Here is a 22,759-nt window from a genome sequence, read left to right as displayed (position 1 = left end):
TTTAAGAGAAACCTTTACGTTTAAAACTTATCAAACATACTTCATGAAACATTTACAATTCATTTACTGTGTGTGTGTGTGTGTGTGTGTGTGTGTGTGATTATGGCAAAGCCTCGAGGGCTATCTGCCTAACAGGAGGGATGCTTTCGTGGAGGACTTTCTAAGGGAAACTGGCTCGTATACACGTTACACATGGGGAAAACCACGAAAACGCCCATGCAGCCAGCCCGTTCGCGGGATTCGAACCTCGGACCGAACTACCAGTGTTCAGCGACTTTACCGCTCGGCCGCTGGTGGGCCCATTTACTGTGAGAAAATTTATTTAGTTTGAGCTTCACAGCGCATGCAGAAAATTATCCTACAAATGCACGAAATTTCTTCAAAAATCACTCTACTTGACTAAAATCCGAAATCCTATTCTTATACTAAACTTAAAATCATTGCGATAAATGCAACCAAGTTATTTCACAGAAATATATAATTTACATTTAACCATGTTAGCGAAAGTACCCGATGCCAGTTAAATTAGATTGAGAGTAAGTGTCTAACAACATGAAGATGGAGTATCTGGTCCTCACCTCTTAAGCAGAGGTATCACCAGAGCCATAGGCTAAAAGATTTTACAAGTTCAAAGCTTAATGCTCAAAGAAATTAAGTCCGAATTTAAAATTTTTTTATAACCTAGTATCAATTTTGATGTCTTCTGACTAGACAGAGAGATCAGTACCCCTGTAATTCTTTTCTAATTACTATACAAAAAACACGATTCATAGTCATACATTTTTCAGTCTGATGCGATGTAGAACCCACATAAAAAATGTCGGTTAAAAACAAAAACATAAACGAATTCTCTCTTATTATATCAGCAACAATGGCATGTAGCTTTTTTTTTTTTTTTTTTTTTTCAATGATTTTTCGTCTTCCTAATCAAATGATCATAAAAGCACAAGTTCCGTGCAATATTTCACCATTCAGGAGAAAATGGGCTTCATACGCAGCCAATATCGAATCCGTCGAGCCATATCGACTATCATAACCAGACTTAGGACAAATCACTTAAAAGGGATAAGGATTTCTGCAGAAGGACAGCGTAGTTACACCAACATTTGTCCTCATTGCCCAGATGACATCCCCCTGTCTCACCATCACATCTTCAGCTGCCCGGCAATCCAGGCCAGACTGTTTGACAATCGGCACTGAAGACCCAGTGGACCTACTTTATGCTGATAGAGCTGCCGAGTTTGCAAAAGCTTCGGAGCTATATAATTGCACTTTGTCATAGACACGACATCATCATCGAATCAACCATTGTGAGCATTTCGTTCGCGAAGTCTTCTCTCTGTTGCACAGCTCGAACGGGAATAGTTTAGTGACATTGCATTTTGAGCGGAAACAAGCGTATTCTGTGCATGCTGGATCGCGTTAAGGCGGATTCTGCTGCAAATCTTCGAATGAAGTTCCTCGGATTTTGTTGAATAAGCGTAGAAACTTTTGCGACATTTTCATGAGTAACTTACAGAGTGCCTGGAACGAACAATACCCACTATCTCATCAGCCAAGCTTCCTGTTCGTTGAAATTTATCGAAAAGCACACGAATAGTTTTCGAATCAGGACCTTATGCAACGCTAAATCGGGATTGAAACCTTAGGACTGTAATTTAACCTGTGAAATTCCAGTACCAGAAACACACGTTGTTCCCTCGAATACATGATTTCATGCACGCCCGTCGATACCCTAACGTCCTTTCACGTTTTAACAGGGAAACTGGACTTAAGGAGGCTCATTCACCTTAAACCCCTTATGATCTTCGAATATGTGACTGTTACAAGAATTGGGATAATTTATTTATTTTAAAAGCAATTACTTCCAACTTTTTACAGCTGACTACATAATATGGCTGCTTTAGAAACTAGCAACCAAAAAGTGTGCGTTGCCGGAACTATTTTTGTAATTTAATCCGCTTTGTGACAAAAGTTTTCGTCACGTTTCCACCTTGCGCGCATGATATTTAAAAAATGGCTAATGGTACATACTTGAAATTAGATGGAATTCTTTATATGGGCACTATTTTCTAACTGAACCAAAAATTTGATGAATATTTTAGTATTAAAAAAATTTATGCGCGAAAACATTGCAGATTTTATTTAATAAAATACATTTTATAAACTCAATTCCAAATAAAATAAAAATTTAACATGAAGTTCTTAGAATTTTTGGTTCACAACAGTTTCCAAATGTTATAAAAGCTATATATTAAATATGGAATTAAATTATGCAACAGAATGTTTTAAACTGTGTGCGCAAGGTGGAAACTTGACAAAACTTTTGTCCCAAAGCGGATTAAAAGATAAAAATATTTGTGGCAACACAAACTTTCGGATTACTATTTCAGAAAGTAGCAATATGATGCTGTCAGCTGTAAAAAGTTGGAAGTAATTGCTTTTAAAATAAATAAGTTATCCCAATTCTTGCAACAGTCACATATTCGAAGATCATATGGGTTTTAAGGTGTATGAGTCCTCACTTAAGATTACTCTTTATAGGGACTCCTTCTTGGCAATACAGCGTACAGAACCACATATTGGCAACTTTTGTAACTAAATGTGAAACTTCTGTATCAAATTTTTACAGCTGTGCCAATAAACATACCTTTTGTTTAATTCTTTTATCGATCTTTGTTTTCGAATTATTTAATTTTAAAACGGGGTTCTTTGTGGGACACTCTGTACCTTCCATTCAGAAAATTCCTAAACCAACATGGGTCAAGGAGGCTCAATCTTTTCTATAGACTTGTTCATGGTTCCGAAGATTTGTTCCTGATCTTTCAAAAGTTGCTAAACTGTTTCATCATTAGAACAGATGCCAGTAACTATACTTTAGGAGCAGTCCTTATTCGAGGAGAAGGCCCAGAAGAAGAACGCTAGCAAGTCGAGTGCTAAAAGCAGCAGAAAGAAATTATTCAGTTACGGAGAGAGAGGCTCTGGCTGTAGTTTGGGCTCTTGAAAAATTATGCGATTATGTGGATTTTTCTTATTGAAGACTATCTTCTTGGAAGATGCCACTGCAACAAATTGTTCAAAAATCTTTATTGAAGAAGTTTTTTACGCTATGATTTACCCAGAAGACTGATTAGATATAATGGCACACACTTCGATAGAGCTATAATGCAGCAAACCTGAAATTTCCTTGGTATTAAACAAGAAATCATTCCTGTTTATCACCTTCAAGTGAAACACTCTAAATGAAAAAAACAGAATTGAAAACCCAGATAAGCCAAACTAGTCCGTACTTGGGAAGAAAAACTAGCCCATGATTCCATCTGCAATGAATATAGCAAAATGTGACACAACAGATCACACCGTTGAGTATCTGCAGTTCGGAAGAGAACTTATAACGACGGTTGACGTTATGAGGTATTTGTCTCGCCTTCTTAGCATGAACCAACACTCTTACGAGTGGGATACTCATTGTACTCTATGAATGTGATATATATTGTCGGCATTGTGTCGTGTACATAACAAATGTTGAAAATACATGTTATACTAGAGATGTAGATACTAAAGATACGAATTCCAATGACATTAGTTATGATACATACTGCTGTGCGGAAGATACAGTTTATGACATACGCATAAATGACATTCTGTTATTCTAATACATAAGTTAAAAGAATAATATTTCTCGATTGTGGACAGATGACCTACACATTAGGCATTTCAGGCATAAGTACTGTGAGGTGAACATTTTCAACAAACTAATGAATTCTAGGCAATACGTAGACTCTTAGGCAATTAATTTACTTCCAAACTTTAAGTCAGCACAAATATTTTCATTAGTAAGACAACGCATCGTGCAATATTGCTTGGGTTAAGAAGAGTTTTATAAAGACACGGTTGTAGAAAAGTTGACTAGCCCAGAGCCCTCATGTGAATACTAATGATTCTCCTGAGATGAACTGAATTGGCGTATGTGTCTGTGCAAGTTAACATCGTCCAAAAGGAGTTAAGAGCTCAATGGAATAATAATTTGCCAAATAATTATAAAAGTTTGAAATTGATAGGTTGATACTGATTGTTATGGAATCCGAAGGTTTCAGAATATAGAAATCATTGGAAACAAAGTGCTGAAATATTAATCATAAGATAACGTTTGCTGTTTCAAGCTTTGCAAAATAAAAATTAAAATGTTAAAACTAGGAAATACCCTATCACAGGATCATATGTTAAGTAAAAGCTATCTTGTAACTTTTATGGCATAAGAATGATTCCATTGCTTTTCCTTTTTCTTCTTTTTTTATTATTATTATTATTTTTCACTAGGACTTAAATTAAATTTTAAGAATCTGATAAATTAATTAATAATCTTATACCTATTAAAACAACCATCATCTTTTTTCTACATTATTCACTTTCAATTTATTTATACTCACAATCGTGCTGCTGTGAAGATTAGTGGTGAGCAACACTGATAATGTGACATCAAGGAATGGATTCGATTCGGCTTAAGCCTTGGTTATAATTATGCTCTCTTCCTTTTCGACTGTTCGCGGATGTAATATTGGTTGGTCCAAAAATCGTTGTCATGAAGTAGTGATGACCGAAACGCAGTCGCATGGACTTCCGACCTAAGGATCTACACCAAATCAGAGTTATATGTCCATGCGACGGAAAAGAATCTACCATCCACCGCCAGTGGCATTCACTGAATCAATGATAGTAATATTACTATGCTAAATTGACAATGTCATCTATACAATAATTGTTACACAATAATCCGTATGAAAAATAAATATACGATCAATTCTAATTCAGAAGTCAAACAACAAAAATCAGCGTAATATTTTCAAAAAATAATAAATATAAAAATTGAAAATATAACACTGATTTTTGTTGTTTGACTTCTGAATTAGTATTTATTCGGCGTTTTATTGTGTCTTAATACGATCAATTAATAATTACATTGTCATGGATAGGATCGATGTTGTGGAGAGTGGAACTTATATATTAACCAGTTTTTAAACCTATGTCTTCTTCAATACGTCCTGACTTCATGTTCTTATCAGTTACACACCTAATGATGTGTGTCCGTATTATTTTTGCAGTTATCCACAGAGTAAGCCAGTCACATCAATTCAGGCAGTTGATAGCTCCATAGCCCAAAGTATATGATGTTGTGTAGGCTATTCTATGTAAACTGAATTCTAAGTTAACTTTTAACAAATTCGAAGCACATGTTTGTTAAGTTCATTGTTCAAGTAAATACTACTTGTCCACTTCGATACATCTTAACTTCGAGTCCTTAATAGTTTGTACATCTCATTATGTGTGTCCAAAGCAATTTGCACATTGTGTCGCAATTATCCACAAGGCAATTACGAAATTGCAGTTGGGAAGTTCATTGTAATATGTGCACTATTTTACTATTATCCACAGAAGCAAATGTTTTGTAAATAATGACTTGCCTCCCAGATGATAAAAAAAGAAGGAAAATAATTCTTAAATTTTTCAATACAATTCTAAATTGTGCAAAACTGCAGATTTGTTAAACAGTTCCAGTCAATACAAATTGACTGGTATTCCAACAAAGTAGTGAAGACCGATGGATTCGGCCGACCAAACTAATGGGCAGCATATTTCACAAGTGCACATCAGCACAGCCACTGAGTGAGGGGTTTCGAAAATGGACCAATGAGCTACTATTGCTCTTATGACGTTAAATCTTCGTGCATGTGAGCGTATGTTGTTTACGTTTTGATTTGCATTTTTTTCGCAGTTATAAATATATGACGTAATAGTAGAAATCTTGTAATGCTTTCGTTTTCTGAGTTTAATTAATCGCTGGCATTTCACTTTCGCGATTTTTATCACGCATTAATATTTGGATTGATGTTCACGGCATATTATGTGGATTAAGAGAATTCAAGTGTATATTTTTTTTAAACTGAGATGAGAATGACTGAAAATGTTACAATGAATCTAGCGTTTTCTTATTTCAGTGCATTCTTTTGATTTTTAAAGTGTAAGATTCAGTGCGCATATGATCTGATTATATCCATTGCTAAAATTAAAAGTTATATGTGAATAAATTGAATATACTCGTTGTGAATAAGATAAATTCACTCTGCTTGATGAGTATTTTTTATGTAGACAGAGTGAGCAGTTATTAAATGTGAAATTTAACACACTAAATGTATACGAATGCAAATTAGTAAAGTTCATTTTGACTAAAATTCTGCATTGGTTATCATTATAGAACATTTTCATATAGACTGCAATAAAAAGTGCTGACTTCTATTTACATATATAACTGGTGAAAATATTTTTCTCATACGCATAGTTTTATGTAAAGATTGCATTTGGGCTCAGAAGTTTATCCCATATTTCTTTCTTCATCTTATTTACCACTTATTAAGTACTATTTCCCATCCATATTTTTGCGAAGTATCCAACATGTGTTTGTATTTATTTCAATCAGGTAATGAAATCTTCATAATTGCCGGTATTTGATCTAACTTCGCAATGAAAAGTTTTAGAAGCAATCGACGATCCTTTCATTATTTTATTTTTTACAGAAAACTGCGTGGCAGAATATTTTCAACCATCTTGCTTAAATCTTAAAGCACGCGAAAGGTCATGCGACATGACAGAAATATTACTGGATGCTCACTGGTCCATCCTAGAAGCCACTTCCTCGATAGCTACACAGATGTGCACTTGTGAAATATGCTAACGGGCATGTATCCGGAATTTCTAGGCGGAGTATACAGCTATTTTAACATATTTTTACTCTGGTCATAAATAATTTAAACTTCCTGCTATAAAATCTATACTTTCTTCCAGTTTTAACAATCTATTAAAACTGAAGCTACTGTTTCATAATATTCTAAAGCAAGTTAAATATATTTACCTTCGGTAAAGTAGTGATGAAATTGTGGATATTAGCTTGACGTGCAGCAGAGATGACTCTATTCATATCCATCTCTTGAGTGTTATCCCCATAAGCAATATTTTCTGCTATGCTGTAGCTAAAAAGAATTGGTTCTTGGGATACGAGACCTATGTGAGAGCGGAGATCAGTAACGTTCATGTCTTTAACATTTTCTTTGTCAATTATCTGTAAAGAAAAGCAGTGAATGTTTGAATCGAGACAATAAACAGGACGGAGCTGTGCCCTTATAATAATAATATTAATAGGATATCGAACTATTAAAAACTCATTTTCTTGTAGTACTCTACAAGTACTACAAGGAGATCATTTATTAATTAAATGTTCAATTTAAAAAATTTGCAATATTTTGTCCACAATTTTTTGTGTTTCTTGTTTAAAATCAAAAGTAGCTGAGAAAGACATCTGGAATGCTCAACTCAGGCCTTTTACATCAAACAACTGAATCAGGAACACAAAGGAATTTTTTTTTGGGGGGGGGGGCGGATGTCTAAAATTAAATCTGTTACTACTTTCTGCATGTAAATGCTTGTATTCCATTCATTCCAAATCTTTGCACTTTTTTGTACTAAGACATTGAATGAAGAAGAATCCTAATGTTAATTATATTAATATAAATTTTTTTACGGAAAAATATGAAGACTAAATTTTTAAGTTAAGATCTCGAAAATGAAGAGAAACTATAGCTTCGTTTATTAGAACTAATTAATTAGGCCGGGAGAATTTCATATAACCCCTTTATTCCCTGGTAATCTGTCGCCAGGCTTATTTCCAGACAGAATTTTACTCCCCATAATGGCAGCAACGTATTCAAAAAAACAAACGAAAAATAGCTCATAAAAACAAATTATTTGTTGTAATACTTTAAACATAAGTTCTCCTGGAGGATCTCTAAATTTAATAAAAAATAAAAAATTAACTTTTTTCATGAAATATTCGCAACAACAAAATATTAGATCGGTGGTCATTTCGTACGGTGGTGACGAGAGTGTCATATCAAATTTGCTACAGACTTGGCAAACAAATAAAATTATTTATCGACGAAAAAATTACTTGAAATATGTTTTGACAAATCTCTACATGTAATAAAAGCAAGAGCCTGGCTGTCTGTGTGTGCTTGTCTTCTGTTCGTGCTGCGCGTAAGGCTAATTGACCCAGGACTACGAATCTTGGTACATAGGTGCATCTAGACAAGAGCCAATGTAACAATTCACCAGCAATAGACCAGAAAACATCTTCAAATTGCCAATATTCCTTCTCTAACTTCAAAAGAATGCAGACGGATACTCCATCCACAATCTATCAAGTTCAGCTTTCAATTGCAGTATTGAAAAGTTCAACCCTCGCAGACGTCCTGTACAAATGTCAAGAATGTTACATATGTCAAGAATATGGACATAGTCAGATATGTCCTAATAAGCCCGAAAGATGTGTAAAATGGGGTTTACCACACCGCAGCAATCTATGTCAGATGCCTAAAGGTCAAAAACCAACTTTCATTTTTTCCCGAGGACCCCACGTCAGTAATTACAGGGGTTGTAGCTACTACAAGAAACGTTTTGAAAGTAAAAACCAAGACTCCCAGCCGAAACCTCCAGTACAGAAAACTCCAGATATAATTTTACTTCATATAATTTTACTCAGATGATCACAAAGATGAAAGCAGCAGAAACCAGCACAACAAAACCAGAAGTACAGTTCTAAATTAAAACAGAAGTTACAACTGCTACCAGAAGAGAACAACGAAATCCTGACTTGGCTCAAAGATGAAAAGATCAAGAATTTCCTCAGTACAGTTATCCAACTAATAAAGTTAAAGCTACAAAGAGCCCCTCGGAGAAGTGAAGGGTAGGTTTCTATGCAACTATGGCTTTCATGAAGTTCGCTGAAGAAAACTTAAGACTGAAAAAAACCACTCAGTACATGAGAAGATGACTAAGCCTAAATCTCTTTCCCCGGCATGCTTTGTACCTTGATCGCTAGATGGCTCCACAGAAAACGTCATCTAAGCCTAATACCCAATTCGGAGACTACTTACGGAAAGACCAATAGATGGCAGCACGCGGACACGTAAAGATTACCTCCTCGACCAGACCTCTGGACTAATTTCTACTCCCTCGCCAGCTTCAATGAACCAAATTGAGGAATTTTTCATCCTTTTCCTCCCTCTCCCTGCTCCCTCCATCGGATTCATTCAGGAACACTTATAACCATGCCCATTGTGGAACTCTTTTAGGTTTACAGGGAAGTACTGCTAAAGCAGTAGAACCCCTCTGTAACTACAACTGTATCAACGTATCAGCCAGTGCACCTCGAAGCGATTTTTTCAAAGGCTGATGAAAAGCAACAGCGGGTTTGCATTTCGGCATTTTTCAATAGATTCCTAATTTATCAAATGGGATGAGCATCTTTTCATACGTTATTTTTATTATTTTAAAAATGCTTATATTCAAATATTATCTAAAAAGAACAAGATCAATTTTATTTAACAGGAATAAGATCAAGGCCAGAAAGTTGTCAATCTTCAGCCTCGCCCAAACATCCATGGCTATGCAATAAAAAATAAATTAAACGATCTCGATAATCAAAACAACAAAAATAGCACCAAACCAAGGTTTCTGTCAATTCCAAGACACATATTGAAACGACCTAAATCAGATAACATCTAAGAGAAAAACAAATACGAGCGCAAACTTCCGCATTGCATTGAACAAAAACGACAGTCGATAAATAAGAAGAAATTTTATTCAAAAAGGAAAATGATTTCCAATTTCACAATTGTTACAAAAATTATTTCTCGAAGCAATGAAAAGATTTCGTTTTAAATTATTCGAGAAGAAGGTATTAAATTTATATTTGCTTTCGTATTATTCTCTTCAAGGAATTTTAGGATCTGCAGGGCCAGATTAAGATACTTTAGGGCTCTAGGAATTGCAATCTTTATTGGCCTCCAATCGGGCCAGGCTTTTTGGGCCATTGAGTGGCAAAGTACAAAATTAAGTTAAGTATTCATTACAAAGTTAATTAAAAAAGTTAACAAATTAAGTACATAGTTAAAACCTAAATTCCTAAGCGGGTAAGTTAAAATTAAATTGTTAAATTAACGGAACTATTAAAATATAAAAGTCAAAATTCATTTCATAGTCATCATCTATGAAGTTTACATTTTTCCAATCTTCTGTTTAGATATAGCCATTTTAGTTATTTTGTGTGACTAACGTAGAAGTATCTACTTATTTAAAATACTAATTACATACATACTTGCACACACACTCAAAAAAAAGAAGGGTACTATTCCATTTTGAGGACCGTAAAAAAATTGCAGCGAAAATGTATGCGCAAAAGCGCCAAATCTAGTAAACGCGCCCATTTAAAAGCGCGCCAAATCGAGTACGCGTTGATTTCAGATTGCGTAATTTTATATAGTTCTATATTTCTTAAGACGCCATTGAAATACTACTTTAATTTTTAAATCCTTTTGTGATTTTTAAATTTTTTTTTGATATCCTATGGATTTAACAATTTGGGAATTGCCTATGATGAAAAGTGTGCAATAGAATTTTGGGTAAAGTGCAGAATGACGCACTGGTTGACGCGATTTTAAGAATTGCACGTATTTGGTATCCATGTACACATCGACCTATTTTCACTCAAAAAAAAAAAACCCCTAGAATTGCACAAAAATGGCACTTAGCACACCCTTGACTTTATCTATCTACACATCGACCTATTTTCACTTAAAAAGTAAAAGAAATTTGACAAAAATCCAATTGTTTTTACACTTGTAAAAAGCGGCAAGGAAATAAGTGGACGATTCTGCACTTTACCGAGAATTTTTTCAAAGAAAAACATCATTCATTATAGGAAATTATGTTTGAACAACCAACGAGATGAAATTATACTTTAACGATAACTCGGTAGCGAAATAGCAATGCAGACATCCATTCAGTTATGTTTAGCAATTTTTATAGAAATTATAATAATGATCTGAAATAGTTATTTACTCTTATGCTTCCATGCAGTCATGTTTAGCCTTTTTTATATAAATTATAATAATAAAAAGTATTATATGAAATTAACCTTTCATCTAAATTAAAACATCAATCTTAAATAGTTATTTACTATTATACTTCCTTTCTTGCATTAGGGTTGCCACAATTATTTTTGGCAGCACTGGCATCAACAATAGTTTGGCGATTTTTTACGGCCCTCGAAACCGAATAGTACCAAAAAAAGAGAAAAACTGGAAACATTCTTTAATTATTTTTTACTTGATTTTTCTCAATTAATATTAAGAAAGAGTAAAATATATCAGAGAAAAATGTTTCATTTTTCGCTTGTCAAAGGAAGTAAAGATTGTAAGATCAAGGAAGAAAGTAAGTGATCAAGTAACTGAATTGCTATTTCACTTTTATTCGTAGTCGACGACGAACGCGAAAGCAGAATGTGGCTTTACAGCATATTTATTTCAGGACAAAGCAAGCTAAGAATTCTTAACCATTTTTTCCAGTGCTTTTACAGTCCACTACAGACACCAAGGTCTTAGCATCTATTTTCTGCAGGGAGATTTGGAAAATTCAAAGCAAACAGCTGTAAGTTAAAATCAGTCTTCATTTGTCGCGACCACTTTTTATCACTGAGATTATTTTTTCGCGACTCCTGGACCCTATAATACATATTTACGAATATTTTGTGGGACCCCATAAGCATTGCGCAAAGCTGTCAATTTCTTTTTCACTTTCACTGTAATATACTATTGCAGGTTTAGGTCATTAACTTTAATCTCTAATTTTAAGATGAATTTTGTGAAAATTTTAAATAATTAACAGACGAAATGAAAGCGTCATGTGCAAAGTAAGTAAAATGGACGTATATATTATAAAAACAATGCGTCGAAACGTTTTCATTTTTACTTTGTCTGTATTGTCTTATTTTTATCTATTTTCAGATACATTGTGTAAAAATATTTGGTAATTTAAAAATTATTGTAATAAGAAAGAAATATCAAAACTTCTAAAATTTTTGGTGACCCCCTACTGCAGGTCCCGCGACCCCAAAGGGAGTCGCAACCCACAGTTTAAGAAACTCTAATTTAACAACTTGGCTTTTAACTCGGCATAGAGAGGAATATTGATATCTATTTCTGGCACCTGCATCTGATCGAAACTTATTTCAAAAGACCTTTCTTTCTCGCTTCAAATATATATTTTCCACGTTTAAAATTGACAATTAAAATTAGTAATTCAAATTTAGATTTGCAACTTTTGTTTGCAGTTTACGTTGACAATTAATAAATTGTACAATTAACGGAGGCGATAATATTAAGTACTGTTTTATGTTGCATGAATGCAGTTGTGATTAACATTTCGTTCGTTTTTAAACCACTAAGATCGAGTGGAGTGGATTGGATTGGATTGGATTATTCAATTATGGCGAAGCACACGAGGGCTATCTGCCTAAAGGGAGGGATGCCTTCGTGGAGGACGTTCTAAGGGAAACTGGATCGTTACATACGGGGAAAAACACGAAAACACCCATGCAGCCAGCCCGTTCGGGGGATTCGAACCTCGGACCGAACTACCAGTGTTCAGCGTCTTTACCGCTCGGCCGGTGGTGGGCCTACTAAGATCGAGTGAACAATTCGTTCGTTTTTAAACCATTAAGATCGAGTGAACGATTCGTTTGCTTTTAAACCACTAATATCGATTTGGCCAATATCATCTTCCGCTGCACTCAAGTTAATATCATCTTCTACTAGACGTTATATAACTTGATGAATCTAACTTTTCTCATCTTATGTTCATAGTTATAACTCAGAAGGAACAAAGAACTAGATTTCATGGTAAACTTACACCAATATTAAATTATAAAATTATAAAAACTACTATATCCAGTACGAAACTACCATATCCAGTACGAAAGTACTACTAGAAGTGGCCAATCTGGATGCAAATATTGATTTCGGAGAAGTTGACTATAATTCATCATACAAAAATGAGACAGTAACTATTTGTTTTGAATTTTCCAAATTTATTTGTAGAAAATAGCTGTAAAGGCCAAAAAAAGGTCAAAAGTTCAGATTTTTCTTCCGCCCCCCCCGTTTATTTTTTTTTTTTAATTTTTTATTTATTTATTTTTTTTAATGTTTTTGAAGTAAAAGTATTGTAGAACAATAAATGTTTATTAATTTATTATTAGAAAAAGCATACAGTAAATCAGTTACAAACTCCGTTGATCAATCACTCCATTCGGCAAAAGAAAAATTAAAACATTCATCAGTGACACATTTTACTGTTTCTGAAAGAGTAAGTCATTCAAAAATTATGACATAATAAAAAATATATATATATTTAAATTGCACGACTTATTTTACTGTTTCTGAAAGAGTAAGTCATTCAAAAATTATGACATAATAAAAAATATATATATATTTAAATTGCACGACTTATTTTACTGTTTCTGAATAGAGTAAGTCATTCAAAAATTATGATATAATAATATATATATATATATATATATATTAAAATTACAGGACTTTAGTTAAATGAATGTAATATTTTTACGCTATCATTACAGACTTTGTTACGCTTAATTAAAAACAAAATAGTGATGCTGCTAATAATGGTATCCTTTAAAATCAAAATCTTTATATATATAAGCGAGTAAAGTGTGTGTCGACGATAGTTTATTGTTGCCACTCGGAAAAATGAAAGCGGAAATTAACGTTTCCGCAGTTTTTAATTAATATCTTGGCCGATTAGTCGTACGAAGATGAGAACTGTATCGATGGATTAGGAGAATTTTTTGAAATCCGAGGATACGCGTCTCGAATTTCAATTCGGCGCCTTTCCATAGATATTCGAGAAAAAATAATTTGGCACGTAACCAAATCCCTCTAATAGGGAAAACCCAAGAAAGAAAGTGGAGAATGTAGGAAAAACGTAGGGGGAAAATTAGTTTTTAACTAATATCTCGGCTAATTAAAATCCCAAGAAGACGCGAATGGTCAAAATGGCGTGCCACGGACCTTCGGAATCCAACGTTGTGCTTCGCTAAGCCCGGGAGCCAGCCGTTTCGAAGGAGATGATGCTACTTCACCCCATATATATATATATATACGGCTTAAGTGTCTGTTTGTCGTGAATAGTTTATCGGTTGCTTGCGTAACTGTACTAGCCAATTGGGTGAAGTTGCCACGGCACAGGGTTGCCGTTTCAATTGAGACGTAGACAATTTCCTGTAAAACTTGCCTTTGCTATGACCATCCATAAGTCTCAGGCCAAAGGCTTAAGCGTGTTGGCATTTTTTTTGCCTGAGCCTGGATTTGAACACGGTCAACTTTATGTTGCCTTTTCAAGAGTTCGTGAAAGAACGGACGTAAAATTAAAAATAATGGATGGTCCTCTGCAAGGCGAGCTTAAAAAATGATGGAAAGATCTACACAAGAAATGTTGTGTACAAAGAGATCTTTGACATGTGAATTAACGGTCATCTTTATTATTTAAATCTTTATTATTAATTATTAGCGGTCATCTTTATTATTTAAATCACCTCTATTTATTGAGCTAGCGGTGGCTCTTAAGAAATGTACCGCCAGTGGTTTCCTTCATTGCACTCTGCTTTAAGCAATTAAGCAAGTAGAAGGGGGGAAACCCGTGGGGCAGTAAGCAAAGGGGCGTCCTCGCCGCCTGCCCGGGGTAATTCAGTTTGAATTAGCAGACACCTTTGCACAAATTATTTTAATTACAATTTATAATATCTAGAACAGCGGTCATTTCGTATGACCGCCGGGCGTTCTGGTATTGTTATAAATGATTTGTATCGAATTACTCATTCAGATCCACTGCTTTAAGAAAGTCGAGCACTTACCAGTATATTCCACATGTATTTAAATTACTAATAGTAACGTAGCGCAACATCACAAAAAATTTTTGGAAAGATGCCACTAAAAAATTTCTAACGTAAAAAAATTTTTTTTATTAATTTATAACAGAAACAAATTATAAAATTTTAGCTATATATCTAAACTTACCACTTTGCCTCGTTGGACATCATAGAATCTTTCAATGAGTTGAACGCAGGTACTCTTTCCGCAACCACTACTGCCGACTAGAGCGACGGTTTTCCCAGGCTCAATTTCGAAGTTTAAACCGTTCAAGACCCGGACGTCGGGCCTACTCGGGTACCTGAATCGAACCTTCTCGAAGCGGATGTAACCTTCTATATTTTCCTGTAAAAGAAATACCTTGTTAATCAAAATAAATAAAAACTAATTCGTCTCCTAAAATTTAAATTGTTAACAATTTTTTTTAAGAAGAGTTTAGAAATTTTTATTTTTTCAGCATGGACTTTTCGAATTGGTAGGAAAACTTCTTAAAATTAGAAAAGAACATAATTTTCGATCCATATTTTCACAAGAAAATAAATCTCTCAAAATAATAATAATAATAAAAATAATAAATCTGAAAGGTTTCAGATTACGTCCAAAGGAGCGTTTTTTAACGTTTTGTGTCTTAGCTTTATTTATCAAATATCATGTCCTACGTACTCAGACCATAAAATTCAGTTCAACAGCAATATCTCAAAATAATTTTAAAATGAACATATCTTCAGAGTCTCGCGCGCTGGTGATAAAAAGTTTTTTTTTTTTTTTGCCCCCCCCCGTACAGTGTTGCCATTGCTCGCTTTGAAATCGTTTCATTTGTTAATCGAAAATTCAAAATTTCAAATTCAAATTAAGGCTTCCACTTGCCCATATTCTATGGAAAATTACATTATTAAAATTTTGATAGTTCTAGGTACCGTCGTTTTATCACAAGCGAAAAATGTACCTACATTCATACAGATTCTTCATTATTTAATTTCTTTAGTGAACCAAAGCAAAATGCCAAAACGAAATTATGGCAAATTGTCCCTTTGGACTAACAATCAGAATAAACAATTCTAAGCGTCATGTAAAGAAAATGCATCTAAAAATCAAAAACGGAAATTTCCAAAATGATAAATATATTTTAATGAACTCTTTGATATTTATTTAATACCCATTCACATTTAAATCATTTAAAATCATTACTGGCTGAAGCCTTTATATAAAAACATGCGCCATTAACGTTAGAATATGATGATAATAAGATTTTATTAGATAAGAATCATATGACACGCATTAATTTTGAAATAATGCTGTTTAGAGAGTTGCATAATAAGCAGTTACTACTTTTAGGACAGAAAGAGAAAAAAGACAAATTAAAAGGGAGAATTAAGAGAATTAAGGAGAATTAAATTATTACATACTGAAATTAGAATTTTGCCGTTCGAAATTAGAATTTTGCCGAATTATTTTTATTTTTCATATATCTTATCAAGCAGTAATAATTAGTAAATCAAATTATGTACACACACATATCTATGTAAAATATAAAAAATACGTTGAATTTGCTCTACGCAAAGAGGCAACCTCTAAGTAACTTTCCGCAATTTCAGGATCTTCCCGCTAGACCAGTACTTTCAAGAACATTCTGGCATGTGATGTAATCGCTGTTATAAATTCGCGTCATTTTTTTGATCAGATTGCTTTTTTCCTCCTACAGCTATGAGACCATTGCTGCCGCTCTTCGCGTCTGTCTTTCTTTGTTTGAATAACATGACGCAGTAAATAAATGAATAAAGTAAGTAGAAAAAGTTAATCCTATTTAGTCTAAATTACTATCGCGTATATATTCTCGGAGAATCTAAAAGAATAGTGGTCTGCCATTTTAAGTGAATAAAGATATGGAGTTTTAAAATTGAAATTCTTCTATATCTTCAAGTTGACCACCTTCCACTCCGCAGCGACTACAACCAATGCCCATCTACAACAAATATCACAAACACACACAGACATATATATATATATATATATATGATTCAAAAAAGTCCATCACCTGAAAAGTCAACTAAAATCATTCAGTTAGCAGCAGCATTTACTTGTCCAATTTAATTCTATTTTTCTCTCGCCCACAATAATTTTAGCCACAAGCTTTAAGAAGCTGTTTTTTCTTTATTTTTTCAGTACAATTTTTATTTTGGCAGTTTTAATTTCATTTGATTAATTAATGCATATATAAATTCAATTATGTGCTCATAGCTACAACAACTACTGTAATATCGTAAAATAAAAATCATGTTTTATTTTTATTTTACGATATTAAAGGATTTTACGATATTTTGTCATGTTATTTGGCGATGTTGTCAAAAATTATTACCATTAATACTGTTGCGGCCATTAGATCCTAATTAGTTCAGCTTTTGAACTGCTTTTTGCTTTGTATTTGTTCATAATTTTCTATTTTAAAATGTATACTGTTACGAAATTGTGTATATATATAGAGAGATCAATCGGCCCAGTAGAACGAGAGAATTGTCCTTTATAAGTTACAGAAATATATGCAATAATTGCTCTCTTTTCCAAAGTAAGATAAAGAAGAAGATAAAGTATTTTGTTAGACGTATCTCAGAATATGTATATATATATATATGATGTACCAGCTTTTGTCGTAACTTAAATTATCAGACGATAAGTTTTAAAAAACAGGATGCATTTATTATATTTCAGGAGAAAATAGCAGTTACAAAATCAGATATCCGGAGTAAATAAAAAAGAATTACTAATAACTTTTTGTATGAAGTTTACTGCATCGTGACATTAAAGAAAAGGCCCGATATTCTTTTGCGAGTCCTTTTATAGCCTCTGGAAAAGCGGAGCTTCCAAGAAAATGATGTCAGCCTCGTCAGCCATTCCAGTTCGCTTTAAATATCTCGAGAACATTCTATAACTGTACGTGTAGAAAAAGCGGGAAAAACAACTTGACTACGGGGCTGCGAATTTAATTCCACGTACTTTCAAATAAGAGACCATCGTCATTAAAAATGAAAAGAACATGCAAATAGACTTTTAAGTGTATTCTTGATTATGGAATTTTATTATTACATATATATATCGATTATATCGTCATTACGTCATATTGATGTAGGAACGGGAAAAAGGTGCAATGCGCTCGCCGGGTTTCGAAATCCGGATCTCCCGAATACAAGGCAAAGTCATTAAGGAAAGGAGGAAGAAAATGCGTTATAATATAATATTGCATTTTATACATTCTGTCACAGAATCTGATATGTTGCGAGAGATAGCAGTCGCACGTTTCTCCATATTTAACTAATGTGTGGATAGGTGAATTCTTAAACACCATCGTATTAGAAAGCGTTCTTTACTTCTGAATCTCTTTTTAATACGTGTGAAGTTGTAGAGGCATCAGGTTAATTGGAAGCAGAAAAGATGAAAAATATGCAACCGCCTTCACCGGGAATCGAACCACGGACCTCTGGAATACCGGCCTAGCGTGCTACCGTTTCACCACGAAGGCACGCTACGGAAGTGGGAGAAATACCTTATATACTCCCCTTTTTAAAGGGCGACTAGGGATTTAGTGGACCTAGTCGCCAAATCCTGGGTGCGGAGAATCATCATCCACAACCCTTTTAGTTCGGGTGCCACCTGTAGAGTCATTAGGACTTTTGGAAGCAGAAAAGATGAAAAATATGCAACCGCCTTCGCCGGGAATCGAACCACGGATCTCTGGAATACAGACCCAGCGTGCTACCGTTACACCACGAAGGCACGCTAGGGAAGTGGGAGAAATACCTTATAAAGTTAAAGAATTTAACTTCATACTTGTTTAATCAAATAGCAAAGCATACAGGGCATGCGCTCAAGGAATGCTTCGCGAAGTACCGCATGGGCACTTTTTCATTTTCAAAATGCTTTTCAGATACCGTAGTTCAGTGCAGTAATTTTTCTACTTTTACTGCTCCATATTTATTTACTAATTATCTGAGAAGGTGGTACACAGTGGCCTAGAAGTTAAGACTTGTTTAACTTGCTGAGCACATGCAGTTCGAATGAGCCGGCTATATGAATGATTTTTGGTTTAGTGGTGTGATGTGAATATGAGCCAGTTTCCTCGAAAGCATTCCGCCTTCATTCGCTTTTGCCATACCCACATATCCTGTTTGAGAAGATGTGTGTTGATTTGTCTGTTTGAGAAGATGTGTGTTGATTTGTTGTGATGTTAATTTGTCGTGAGAGTGAGTGAGTAAAACTCACTCACTCTCACGACAAATTAAATGAACGAAGTTAAGGAAAATTCTTGTATCATTTGTACAATACTTTTCTATATCCAAAAACTGGTTAAACAGGAAAAGGTTTGGTTTGGTTTATTAGACTACGGCAAAGCACTCGAGGCCTAGCTGCCTTAAGGGATGCCTTCGTGGAGGACTTTTTAAGGGAAAATGGCTCGTATGCACGTTACACATGGGGAAAACCACGAAAACACCCATGCAGCCAGCCCGTTCGCGGGATTCGAACCTCGGACCGAACTACCAGTGTTCAGCGACGTTACCGCTCTGCCGCTGGTGGGCGGTTAAACAGGAAAAGAAATACTGAAATTCCGAGGCGCTCACAAGAAATTGAGCAAGTATAATATTGGAATAAAACGTTTACCGAAAACTATATTTCATAATTTTCTCAGAGAGTGGGAGGAATTTCTTGACTGTTCGGAGACAAGAAATATTCCTGGACATGATATCATGAAATCGGCAACACTAAAAGGTTTTTTCCTTTGCTTGCATAAGAAGGTTTAGCAAGGACAGAGTAACTAGCTTACGTATCGCAGAGTTATGGCTATTGACTACACATTAATTATTGTAAAAACTAATTCTTGTAAAAACACACGTAATTTCATACAATGAACTGACAAAAATAAGTTGGCAATGTATCAGCAAATGTATTCAGATATATCTAAAAGTACGTAGTACGCATAAGTATGCAGATGAAGCTATTTTTTTTCTTTTGTTTTCAGACTTATTTATTTATGTCTTTTTTATTATTTTCTACTTTTGGCAGCTGTTTGTAAAAAAAAATATGTAAACAAGTCATGATTGTAGGCATGATCTGTATACTAGAAATAAGTTGCTTCTAACAAAAACATACGTTACAGCACATAATGAATCGTCAAAATTGAGCTGTTAAAGTTTCAGCACAACTTTACAACAGTACTTAAATGTAAGCTTTGTAAACAAATTTATATCTTAATTAATTCTGATAGTAAACAGATCATGTTTACAAAAATGATTTGTGACGTGGGAACATCCCGCCTGTTTCTAATGCAATATATAATATCCTGAAACATGTTGCCTGTACCCACTACAATAGATAACATCTTCAAAATATGCACCTGCACAACTATGTATTTAGCAATGTATATCATGTAATTCAATGCCTTTTACTTGGGCTAATTTAACGCAAAAAGGTAGGAGTACCGTTGATGCCGCCGCCGGTGGCAGTACTTACAGGGGTGGGCAAAATTGTGGACACATTTGGAAATTTTTATGTTTTTGAAATTTGTATGCTTATAGAAAATGTTACGTTTCGCAAAATGCAAACTTGTATATATCATTTTAAAGAGAATTTATTACTGAATTCAATACAAAACATAAAATTCAATTATTTTCAATACAAAAAAGTTATATGTACTTTAATATAAATACAAAACACAGTTCTAAAGTGGTTTGTAATGTCTAGCTTTCCTGGCCAATCACTGTTCTTGTTCTGAGAACCAATCAAACTGCCAGTAGAAGCTGACATCATGTTTACACTTGAAACGGTTCATTATTTTGCTTAGTTCTGTAGAAGGAGGACCTGTTCCTTATACACTGCAATTACAATTAGGTGTGGTGTATTTAATTATGGCAAAGCACACTAGGGCTATCTGCCTAAGGGGAGGGATGCCTATCGTGGAGGCCTTTCTAAGGGAAACTGGCTCGTATACACATTACACATGGGGAAAACCACGAAAACGCCCATGCAGCCAGCCCGTTCGCGGGATTCGAACCTCGGACCGAACTACCAGTGTTCAGCGTCTTTACCGCTCGGCCGCTGGTGGGCCAATTACAATTAGGAATTTTTGTAAAAATGTTTAATATTTAGTCAAGAAGCAATGACATCAAATAAAAGAGTAGATTGGACACCTTAGAAAGAGATGTAATATTATTGTGTTACGAGAAAGTGGTCTTTTCTATGCTGAAATTGCAAGACAGGTGGGTGGTTCAGTGACATCTGGAGTCCGAAAGTTTTGTTTACGATATCAGGAGACAAATTCAATAAAAGGCAGGAAAAGGCCGAAAAAGGTGCACCACATCTATTGATGACAGAAGAATAAAAAGACTATGTCTCCAAGATAGAAAAATGTCATCAGCGGCCGTCAGAAGTATAAATCTGAATGATGCTGGTGTTTCTGTCAGTTCAAGAACAATCAGGAGAATTTTAACAGATGTTGGACTGAGAGGTAGAATTCCACGAAAAAAGCCTTATCTTAATTTTCAGCAACGATAAGAAAGACTACAGCGGGCAAAGGAACACATTAATTGGACAGATGATCAGCGGTCAGAAGTTATATGGAGTGATGAAACAAGATATCGTTATTCGGTAGTAATGGGCGAAAATATGTAAGACGTAGATTAGGAGAAGAGCTACATCCTGACTGCATTCAAGCAACTGTGAAGAACCCAGTTAGTGTTATGATTTGGTCATGCATGTCAGCAAATGGTATTAGTCGCCTTCATGTCATCGATGGGACACTGAATGCCAGGAAATACATTGACACTATTCCAGAACCAAAACTTCTACCTTCCATCAGAGATCTCTTTCCCAACAATGCTTCGTGTATTTTTCAGCAGGATTCTGCTCCTTCCACATGGCCAAAATATCGAAAGAGTGGTTTCGTACAAAAAGCATTAAATTGTTGTCATGGCCAGGAAACAGTCCTGACCTCAATCCTATCGAAAATTTGTGGCACCGTTTGAAAACTCTTGTCCGAATGAGGCGCTCATCAAATAAAAGGGAACTAATTGAGGCTATAATTGTTTCCTGGCATCATGTAATAACGAAATAAGAGCTTAAAACTCTTGTCAACTCAATGAAACGTCGATGTGAAGCTGTAATCAAAAATAAAGGGTACCCTACTAAGTACTGATAACTCACTGCAATCATCACTATCTAATGTATATCGATAGCTATTATAGTTTAACTTTTTTTTGTATTGCAAATAATTGAATTTTGTGTTTTGTATTGAATGAAGTAATAAATTCTCTTTAAAATGATATATACAAGTTTGCATTTTGTGAAACATAACGTTTTCTATAAGTATACAAAGTTCAAAAACATAAAAATTTCTAAAAGTGTCCACAATTTTGGACACCACTGTATAGTGCTTACTGGAGTTACATTTTCCATCACGACTCGAGGAATGATGCCAGAATGTTGTTAGTTTTCTAGTTAGTGTGTGGGGCTAATACCTGCTTACTTAGGGTAAATATTAGGTGCCCCCCCTCACTTCTACATAACATAACATATTGACTACACATATCGCTTAAGGGGGCCATTATGCTAGTAACATTTACGTAACAAATTAAAATTGCTGCATTACTTTTAAATTATTCGTTGTATGTTACATGCTACGTAACTAATCATCTCGTTTCCACTTTTTGAAGAATAGAATATCTTAGCTTATTTTACTCTTTACATACTTACCAACGTTTTCCCGTGTTCCGAAAATATGTGTATACGCGGTTTGAGGTCCAGCAATTTGAAAATCCTTATTGCTCCGACTTTAGCTTTGTGGTAGTCAGGTGCAAAGCCAATCGTTTCTCCAACCATCATGATACCAACAAGGACTCCTTCCAGCACTCTGCATATTAAAGGAAAGGTATGTCAAATGACAA

At 34.6% G+C, this 22,759-nt stretch overlaps 1 protein-coding gene and 1 non-coding gene across 4 annotated transcripts in view; both read right to left on the bottom strand.

Annotated features, from left to right (window-relative positions):
• LOC118192340 (ATP-dependent translocase ABCB1-like) overlaps positions 1-22,759 on the bottom strand; it is a 209,882-nt gene that overhangs the window by 6,107 nt on the left and 181,016 nt on the right. For all 3 annotated transcript variants that reach the window (XM_085812456.1, XM_085812455.1, XM_085812458.1), the window contains 3 exons: positions 22,569-22,725; positions 14,979-15,176; positions 6,908-7,114 (listed from right to left, as the gene is read on the bottom strand). In XM_085812456.1, coding sequence (XP_085668582.1) covers positions 6,908-7,114; positions 14,979-15,176; positions 22,569-22,725 — 562 coding nt within the window. The remainder of the gene's footprint in view (positions 1-6,907; positions 7,115-14,978; positions 15,177-22,568; positions 22,726-22,759) is intronic.
• TRNAT-UGU (transfer RNA threonine (anticodon UGU)) lies at positions 18,528-18,599 on the bottom strand. Its single transcript has one exon. It is a non-coding gene; the product is annotated as a tRNA-Thr (tRNA).

The sequence above is a fragment of the Stegodyphus dumicola genome, chromosome 1, assembly GCF_044657685.1.
Source record: "Stegodyphus dumicola isolate Sdum_Otavi_A_Nest chromosome 1, ASM4465768v1".
Classification (NCBI taxonomy): Eukaryota; Metazoa; Arthropoda; class Arachnida; order Araneae; family Eresidae; genus Stegodyphus; species Stegodyphus dumicola.
This window is presented reverse-complemented; position numbering and strand designations above follow the sequence as displayed.